The following is a 10,358-nucleotide window of genomic DNA, read 5'->3' as shown; positions in this document are numbered from 1 at the left end:
AGAACATTGTTTTTTTTTTTTTTAATTTGGACCTTGTAATTCTTGTTTAAGATCTTTGTTTGGAACTTGATTAATTAGGACCTTGTAATGTTTGTGTTGATTCGTGTTTATGCGTTGGTGCGTTATTAACAATTTGAATTTTCTTCCCGTACGAACAATGAAATTAATATCATTTGAATTTTGTACGAGATAATTTTCCTTAAATTACATAATTATTTAATTTTAATATGTTTTTTAAAATTATTGCAAGACTAGGTAATTAATTTTTTAAACAAGAATAAAGAATTACATATCATTCATCTTTTAATTTTGCAGTATTGTTTAATCCAAGTTTTTTTGTGTTACTACAAGAATATTGTATAAGATTCAAAATTGTTTAGCATTAAAATTATTTTGATTATTTAATTATTAAATATTTTAAAAATTTATTATTATATATTTTATAACATTAAATTTATTTTGAATATTTAACTATTTAAAAAATGACTCATGTTTATTTTCATTCAATATTAAAATTTTAATTTTTAAATAAATATTTAAAAATAAAAATTTGAAATTCATTGAAATTTAATTACTTTATCCAAACAAGAAAATTAAAATACAAGAAATTGAATTGCCTCATCCAAACAAAATATTTACAAAATGAAAGGAATTTAAATCAAGGCAATCAAAATGATGTGAATTTGAATTTCCTAGAAATCTTTAAATTCCTCATCCAAACACATAGTAAAAGTATAAAATAAAATCCTTGTGGAATTCGACACTCAGACTTCCGAGTTTTACTACTTGGACATTTGGTGCACTTGCTAAACCGTTAACAATACACACAAACTATGTTATATATATAATTAAATACTAAGATGTCCTTTAAAATTCCCTATATACAGAAAATCACAGTCAATGGCTCCTGTTATTTATAATGATTAAAGAGTTAAAGCCTTCTCCATGAGAATCAAGAGTGCACCAATCTATTTATGCATATTTGATTCAGATCCTGAAAGGTAGCAAGCAAGAGTTCCCATCAAGGCCTTTTGAATAATAATGTGTCAAGAAATCTTTCATAGTAATGTCCCTGTAGATTGGAGGGTTTTCTTCTGATAACAATTCCTTTATTGGACCATAAATCTTTGAAGTACACTTGGGCATAGTAAAATTCATAAAGAAGCTTGCTACAGAAATCCTAGGGCTATGACTCACCAAGACCCGGTGATTAACACTGATGAACATGTCATTTGTCATAAGCTGCACCAATATAAAGGAAAATGATCAATTCAATCATAAAACATGTGTGTGTTAATAATATGACAAAAAGAAAGATAGAGAGAAATGATAAGTGTCAATGGGGTATTTGCACTGTATGGATGTCCAAAATCAGGACTATTTTAAAAGAAACATTTTTTTGTGTTGACCCCTTCAAAGTAGAGCTTTAACTGACCATATTGAAAGGGAATCAGGACTTGGAAACAAAATAGATCGACCAGAAGATTAAGGAAAATGATTGCTACAAATAATTACCTATCAAAGTCCCATATACTATCCATTGTTTATATAATTCTATTACTTCTTTTGCATGGTCCAGATGAGCTTATCATGGAGTTTGTGACGATTGTGTGAGGATAAAGTATATGAAAGTATCATCAAATTTAAAAATAATAGGGGACATCATGGTAGTATACATGTATTGGCATCGCCTTGACCACAATATTTTCTGTTACATGGTTTTCTTTTGTGTCTTTTCTGCTGAATGAATGAATGTTGTAGGTCATGGATTGACACCACTATGTAAAATTATAAGTCAACTTGTTTAATTCTATTTTCAGTTTGCTTTTCATAGAAAACAATAATGACTTTGAGTACCGCAAAAACAAAACAGAACAACACAAATATGATAAATAAGCATGTGTACCAGTACCTGTAATTGTCTAAGAAAGTTGTTCAATAAAATCTGTCAAAATAATTAAAAGTCCATGACAAAGAATGTCACAGCCATGGAAACTGTAATCATGTTGTTAACATATACAGGAAAAAGCACATATGAGAAGGATATGCAGTTGTACTTGATCACTGAATCAACAACATCAACAAAAGTAATACATTGCATAAAAGGTTGGCTGCTTCTGAACCACTGATATAGTTGTTTAAAATTGTATGCCATATCACATGATGCGGCTATTTCCGCAACTGCATCTAAAAGTGAGTGTGGACCATATCAGCATGCATTAACAAACTGCAATACAAGTATGACCATGTGACCACAACCGCAATTTGCAACCCTAACTATGTACTTAAAATTAAGTACATATGCATATAGTGGCAAATTGTTATGAACAAGGAAGGGGGGAATCTAGCTTTCGAGACCTAGGTGTCTCCAGAGAGTAAGAAGATAAGAGAAAATTGAGTATTATTTCCTTGAATCCTTAGATACATCCTATTCTGTTTATATAGCGTTTTGCTCATACAAATTCTAATGATTCATTCTTGCTGGCGTGTAGCCTTGGAGGAAAAAGACAAAGTAATTGGATCCTAATCCTAACGGAATTATGACACCTCAGCCGACAAGGTGAATTTGAGGGTGCGTGGTTCCTCTGCTGGGTGCCTAATTTTGCTCATTCATTCCATGAAATCCCACAGGTAAGGAGGTTTGGTAATGGTCCTTTTTGGTCTTGATTCTTCCATCTTTGCCCTTGAGTTTGGTGATTCTGCTTCCTTTGGTTCTGCTTCTGCTAATTCAACTGTTTGTTTCTTAATTATGTTTTCAGCTGTATCATTCCCCTGCGCATGCAAAACAACCTCGTCCTCAAGGTTGTAAGTAGTCTGCAATAGTGTCCATGGTTCCCAAGTGGTGTCTTTCGATAAGAGACCTGCCCACTGAACCAAGACAAGGAACTGTTTGTCGTCTCCGAAGCCTTGCCACTTAGTGTCGAGTATCGCAAGAGGGGAGATGATGGGCTGATTGTCTTCAGCGTCTTTGGGTAAGGGAGTGGGCCTGGTCTGGGTGACCTGTGAGGGATGATAGGGCTTGAGTAGGATATCCACGTGTCCACTGCCTCCACATTTGAGACACCTGCTAAGTATTGGGGAAAGTGAGGTGGCTTCTTCCCGAATTTGATCTCGTAAGGGGACATCCCTGTGGCTGAGTGTGAAGAGGTGTTGTAGGACCATTCGGCCCACATCAAGAAGCGCCGCCAAGTCGTCAGTTTCCGGTGAACAAACTCCCGGAGGTATTGCTCGATGACGCGGCTCATAACTTCTGTTTGGTCATCCGTCTGAGGGTGATACGCCGTGCTCATCTTGAGTGTCGTGCCACTGAGCATGAACAATTCCCGCCAGAAGCGACTAAGGAATAGGGGGTCTCTGTCGGAGACAAGGCTGCGAGGTGGACCGTGAATCTTGCCGCAGATTTCCATGAACAATTGAGCAACTTCGAAGGCTGTGTGCTGTGCAGGGAGAGACCCGAGGTGGACCCCCTTTGAAAAACGGTCGACGATGACCAGCACTATTGAATGGCCGCGACTTGGAGGTAGACCCCTATGAAATCTAGTGATAGATCTTCCCAGGGTCTTGCAGAAATTGGAAGAGGGAAGAGTAAGCCCGCGCGCTTCTGATGAACATTCTTGGTCTGCTGACATATTAGACAGGTGGAAATGTAGAGGTGTACATCCTTTTTCATGGAAGTCCAAGTGAAATTCTCACCAATGCGTGCCATGGTTTTCGAGATACCGAGGTGGCCACCTGTTGGTGTGTCGTGAAACTCCGTGATGATGGTAGGGATGAAGTGTGAGTCTTTGGGGAGCCATATCCGCCCTTTCTGCAAAATGAATTCCTGGTTGATGGAACAATCAGGGTGGTCATGGGGTTGTCCAGAATACGCTGGCGGTAATCACGGAAAGTGGGATTGTTTAGTATCTCCTTCTTGAGTTCCTGCAAAAAAAGACAATTGGGAATGGTTAGCAGGAAAAATTGGCCGGCGGGGAGAGGGTCCATCTGGCGGGAGAAGGAGTCTGCCACCATGTTGGCCTTGCCGGCGCGGTATTGTATGGAAAAATCGTATCCTAGGAGTCGCGCCAGATAACGGTGTTGCTTTGGTGTCTAAATTGGTTGCGCCATGAGTTCTCTCAGGCTGCGGTGGTCGGTGAGAATGGTGAAAGGGTGCCCCAAAAGGTATTGGCGCCATTTTTTAATGGCGGTGGTGACGGCGGCGAGCTAGCGAACATAGGTAGAGGCGTGCAAGAGCTTGGCGAAGAAGGTCTTGCTGAAAAAGGTGATGGGGTGGTTCTGCTGAGAGAGAACGACTCCTATCTCGACGCCGGAAGCATCAGTTTCGACCACGAATGGCAATGAGAAGTCCGGTAGGCGGAACACTGTGGCGTGACATAGAGCGTCCTTCAGTTGCTGGAAGGCTTTGTCAGCCATGTCATTCCAGCAGAAGGCATCCTTCGCAAGGAGGAGGGTAAGGGGTGCTGCTATGGTGGAGTAGCCTTTAATGAATCTCCGGTAAAACCCAGAGAGGCCCAAAAAAGCTCGTAAGGCTTTGGCGGTTTGAGGGGTGGGCCATTGCTGGACCGCCTCGATTTTAGCTGGTACTGGGTGTACTCCCCCCGGGGAGACAATATGGCCCAAGTACTCCACTTCTGAGGTCGCGAAGGTGCATTTAGAAATTTTGAGAAAAAAATGATTGTCGTGAAGAATTTGGAAGGTGGTCTGAAGATGAGTCAAGTGCTCTGGGAAGGTTCGGCTATAAATGAGGATATCATCAAATAAGATGATGATGAATTTTCTCAAGTAGGGGCCAAAGGTAGAGTTTATTGTAGCTTGGAACGTAGATGGGGCGTTGCAAAGCCCAAAAGGCATTACGAGGAACTCGTAATGGCCATGGTGCGTGCGGAAGGCCATTTTGCTTATGTCGGAGTCCGCCATTAAAATTTGGTAATACCCTTGCATGAGGTCCAATTTAGAGAACCAGTTTGCACCACCAAGTTTGTCTAAAAGTTCATCTATTGTAGGGATTGGAAAACGGTCCTTCACGGTCAAGGTGTTCAATGCCCGATAGTCAACACAGAAGCGCCACGATCCATCTTTCTTCTTCACGAGTAATACGGGTGATGAAAAGGGACTCGTACTCGGGCGTATGATCCCTGATTGAAGCATTGCGGCGACCTGGGTTTCAATTTCTTGTTTTTGGGAGTATGGGTACCGGTATGGTCGGACGTTGACCGGGGAAGCGCAAGGAGTAGGTGTATCTGGTGGTTTGTGGGGCGAGAAGGGGGTAGTCTGGTGGGGGTCTGAAATAGGGAAGCAAATTGATGAATAAGGGGAAGGATTGCCGGGGGAATGGTGGGGGACGATGGTGGTGGGGGGCAGACTCAAAGATGAAAGAATTCATTGACGGCGTCGGTCTGAACCATACGACGCAGCTGGGTGGGGGAGATAGCTTCAATGTAATGGGTGGTATCGCCGCGAAGTTCGATGATGGTACCATGGTGGACGAACTTCATAGTCAAAGTTGAGTAGTCCGTTAATATAGGTCCCAATGACTTTAACCAGTGGACTCCGAGGACCACATCGGCGCCGCAAATGGGAAGGACATGGAGGTCCAGGGTAAAGGTATGGCCTTGTATCTGAAGGGTGGCGAAGGGACATAGTTGGTGGGATTCAATAAGGTTGCCATTTCCGATGTGAACTCGCAGGGGAGGGGTGGGTTGGGTGGTGAGGTCAAGGTGGCGGACGAGGCGGGCCTGCATGAAGTTGTGCGTGCTTCCGCCGTCCACCAGAATGATCACGGGGCGGTTAGCAAGGTGGCCCAATAAACGTAGGGTCTTCGGGGCAGAATGACCCGACAATGCATAGAAACTAATTTGGGCCTTGGGTTGGTCCGGTTGGGGCGGGTCTTGTTCGTCCGGGTTCGGGTTAGGGTTGTCTATTAAAGGCTCAGCTGGGGCATTTGGGTCGTCCTCATCAGCCACTAAGAGAAAGAACCGAGAGGCGCAGCGATGCCCTCTCGTGAACTTCTCGTCGCAGTGGAAGCATAAGCCGCGTTCCCTGCGACTGGCTAGTTCGGCCGGAGTAAGGCGGCGAAAGGGAAGTGGGGGTGGTTTCGGTGGAGTGGGGAGTAAAGGGGTAGACGAAGAGGGTGAGGAAAAAACATTAGGGTTGGGTGGAGGTGGTAAAGGAAGGGGATTTGGGGGTGGAGGAAGGTGGTGGGAGGGAGAGTGGGATGGGGAGCGGCGTTGGGCGGCGAGTTTATCCTCCTGGAGGCGGGCCAAGCCGGTGGCGTGAGCCAGGGTGAGGGGTTGTAACGCCTGCACCTCGCAGCGGATGTCGGGGTCCAAGCTTGAGATGAAGCAGCTAAGGAGCATGGAGGGTTGCAGACCGACAATCCGATTAGCCAGGGATTCGAACTGGTTGAGGTAAGTTGTCACAGATCCTTGTTGTGTGAGTTTGAAGAGGATCCCGATGGGGTCCTCGTAAGGTGAAGGTGAGAATCGTGCCTCGAGTGCTTCTAAAAAACCAGCCCAAGTGGTCAGCTAGTGGTTTCGGGTCATCCACTAAAACCACGCTAACGCTGGGCCCTCCATGTAAAAGGAGGCAATCGTGAGGCGCTCGCATTCGGGTGTAGAGTGGTAGGCAAAGAATTGAGTTATTTTGAAGACCCACCCCGAAGGGTTTGAGCCGTCAAACTGAGGTATGTCCAGTTTCATTTTCGGGTGAGTAATGGTTATGGTGTTTGATGCAGGTGTGGGTGAAGAGGATGAGGGATATGTGTTTGAGTGTGCTGTCTGTTCGAGGTTGGCCATGCGAAGGAGTAAATCCTCGAGTTTTTCAGTGACCTGTAGTTGGCTAGAAGCAAGTTTTGAAATTGCATCTTCAATGCGGTCAAGGGCGGAAGGGTTATGGTCAGACATGGGAGGACGAAATGAAAGCACCAATTTTGTTATGAACAAGGAAGGGGGGAACCTAGCTTTCGAGACCTAGGTGTCTCCAGAGAGAAAGAAGATAAGAGAAAATTGAGTATTATTTCCTTGAATCCTTAGATACATCCTGTTCTGTTTATATAGCGTTTTGCTTATACAAATTCTAATGATTCATTCTTGCTGGCATGTAGCCTTGGAGGAAAAGACAAAGTAATTGGATCTTAATCCTAACGGAATTATGACACCTCAGCTGACAAGGTGAATTTGAGGGTGCGTGGTTCCTCTGCTGGGTGCCTCATTTTGCTCATTCATTCCACGAAATCCCGCAGGTAAAGAGGTTTGGTAATGGTCCTTTTTGGTCTTGATTCTTCCATCTTTGCCCCTGAGTTTGGTGATTCTGCTTCCTTTGGTTCTGCTTCTGCTAATTCAGCTGTTTGTTTCTTAATTACGTTTTCAGCTGTATCACAAATCGTATGCCATGATTTACACCTAGAAAATCCTAGCCGCTTTTCACAAACTGTTTTTCTCTGGTGCATGGACCATTCTGCAATTTTTGCATCTGCCAACATATTTAAAGCCAAACTACAACAACCAAGATTTTTGACCGCTAGGTTGGGTCAGCTACATAAATCATATATAGTATTAAACGATACCATAATGTTCTTTTGTAAATCCTAGTATCAAATTTCAAATTATTGACTTCTCAATCCTTCTTAATGTTATTGCTTAAATTATTCTCAGTCTTCCTTTGTCTCTAGCAATTAGGCTACCCTTAATCTAATCTACTCTGCTTTCTGAATCTTCTACAACTCTTCTCTAGGCATTCCCAAATCACCTAAGGCAACATTCCAACTTTTTTTTTAAAGGAGTTATTCTAACTTTCTCTTTAACACATCATATTTAAAGATAAACAATTATAAAATTTCTCTTATAGTAGTTTCATTGAATTGGTAATTTTTAAGTTATTTCAATTCCATTTATCAATAGAAAACATAAAATAACTATTAAAGTAGTTACCTGTAAGAGATCTCCAATGTTAACAATAAGTGCCCCATGCACAGGAGAAACATTAATCCATTGATTCTCATGAAGAACTTGAAGACCACCCATTTGATCTTGCAGAAGTATTGTCATGAAGTCCATATCAGTGTGCTCCGTAGAGCCCAGAGTTAATTCGGGTTCAGGGCATGCCGGATAGTAGTGACCCATAATAAAAAGTGCCTCAGAGCAGTCCATTTTCTTAAGATAAGAAGGATCAAGACCAAGAGCCTCTGACAATAACTCTAAGATTGTAACTCCCAATGCCCTTACTTTCTTTGAATACTCAGCCACAATGTCTCTACAAATAAATAAACATTTCATCAAATGAAAAGCAAAAATGTCCAAATTTTATAGGGTCCACAGTTAAAAGCACAAGTAACCTTACTAAATTCCTTGCAACAAATATGAAATAGAAGAAAGATGCATTTATATTCCTCAATTACAAGTATAGATGTTTTGCTTATAAAACAACCTAGAGCAACCTAAGATCCGGCTCTGCAGTTTTCACAATTTACAGCCAAAAAAGAACTAAAGATGTTAACAAACATCAAGACACAAATAAAATTAATACACCCAATTTACCGGTATTTGGTCAGTCCTATTATAATTGTTTTCTATCTTTCTCTCTCATAACATCATATTTTCATATTCCTTACTAACACAAGAAATTCCAAATCCCCTATTAAATGGACAAACAACCACAATTGTGACTGCAATGTCAAGATTTTCGGGGTGTCTGCAACCACCGCAAAATTGGCCAAAATATCAAGGACCAACCACAACCACAACCGCAAAAAATGTAAACACTGCTATATATCTAACACCTTAATAAGGTCTATCATTGCTCTTCATCTCTGTTCCCATCAGATCATATCAACTATCATATCTATACTTGTCTCTCTTTCTCAATTAGCACTTAGGTGTGTCGATGGATTATTTTCCTTAAAGCCTTGTGCCTTCGTGCCTCACCAAGTGCAGGTTTAAGTGCCATAATTGAAATTAGAATCATTACCTACATGTTGCTGGTATTTCTTCTGGGTTGGGAGGATCAGGATTTGCAACAAAAGCAATAGTATCCCTCCAGTTGGCAGGCTGGTCCAAATCTCTCAACAGGCCACCATTGGAAAAATATCTGACTCTCTTATTGCTATCTCTGGAGTAAAAGGTTTTCCTTACCTCAGCATCTTGTTCATGAAACCTACGGATTCCACATATCATCTCATCCAAAACATCAACACCAACACCATGATTCATCACCTGAAAAAAACCCCACTTTCTGCATGCACTTCCAATTTGGTCAACCACTTCAGCATGCAGAGATGAACTTTTGTTAACCTCTTGAAGATCTATGATCGGGATACTGATGATATTTGAGGCACTTAGTGAGGTCTCACTGAGGTCCAATTTGCCAGAATGGAACATGCGTGGGATCTTTGTGATCCCAGAATCTACAAGGCCCTTCACCCCAGTTTTTGAATCATCAAAAGATATTCGTTCAGCTCTACCATCATAAGTAGAGCCATCACTTGTCTCTAACTCATTTGTGCCGGTGGTGACCACCATAGTGGAAAGTAGCAGAAACAGTAAAGTATCTAAGGGTAGAGTGAAAAAAGAAAAACATTGGTGATGAGGAAGTTGGTAAAGGTTGAATAGTAGATAGAATGCAAGTCAAACTTGGTTCACTGTTAATATTGTATGGGGCCTGCTATTCACTTAGCCAATGCAATAGTCAATATTTTGAGAGAAATTATTAGGTAGTTTCAAATTATTAAGTAATTCTATCAAAAGAATTTAGCCCACTTGGTTGAGAAAGGTATCTCTGTTGTAAACTCCCTATTGTTATTACGTGATTCTTCATGGGACAACTCAAATTTTTAATTTATCGTTGAAATATGTTTAATTTGATTACCAATAAATATCGGATTTTCTTTTACTTCCTAATAATTTTTTATTGAATTTCTGATAAAACAAAATTTTTATTTTTGTCACTTTTTTTAATTCCGGATAAATTATTAAATTTTATTGATCCTGATAAAAAATTTATTTATTATTAGTCTTTTTCAAAAACATAATAAAAATATAAAAAATTATCCAGAAAAATATAAAATTTGTTAATATATAAGAACTAAAAAAAGTGTCAAGAAATAAAATATTTTTTTTGTTTTATCAGAAATAAAAAATAAAGAAAAAATTTATTAAGAAATAAACATAAAATTAAATATTTATTAAGAATTACAAACATATATTTTAGCCTAAAAAAATTAATAAAATTTAATTAAATATTATATAAAAATTTGGTGAAAGAATTATGTTCCTAACTACAATTGTGATAGACCATAAAGTAATTTCTGCCTTCAACGGGTCTATTGATCCTTTACATTAATTTGTTTAAGCTTTTTTTAAAGG

At 40.3% G+C, this 10,358-nt stretch overlaps 1 protein-coding gene across 1 annotated transcript; it reads right to left on the bottom strand.

Moving 5' to 3' along the window:
- Positions 1-676: 676 nt before the first annotated feature.
- LOC114367250 (1-aminocyclopropane-1-carboxylate oxidase homolog 1-like) lies at positions 677-9,584 on the bottom strand. Its single transcript, XM_028324397.1, has 3 exons — positions 8,965-9,584; positions 7,929-8,250; positions 677-1,242 (listed from the first exon to the last, which is right to left on the bottom strand). The coding sequence occupies exons 1-3, from the start codon at positions 9,513-9,515 to the stop codon at positions 988-990; spliced, it is 1,128 nt and encodes a 375-aa protein (XP_028180198.1). The 5' UTR covers positions 9,516-9,584; the 3' UTR covers positions 677-987.
- Between the last annotated feature and the right edge of the window lie 774 nt (positions 9,585-10,358).

The sequence above is a fragment of the Glycine soja genome, chromosome 9 (genome assembly GCF_004193775.1).
Source record: "Glycine soja cultivar W05 chromosome 9, ASM419377v2, whole genome shotgun sequence".
In the NCBI taxonomy this organism is placed as follows: Eukaryota; Viridiplantae; Streptophyta; class Magnoliopsida; order Fabales; family Fabaceae; genus Glycine; species Glycine soja.
This window is presented reverse-complemented; position numbering and strand designations above follow the sequence as displayed.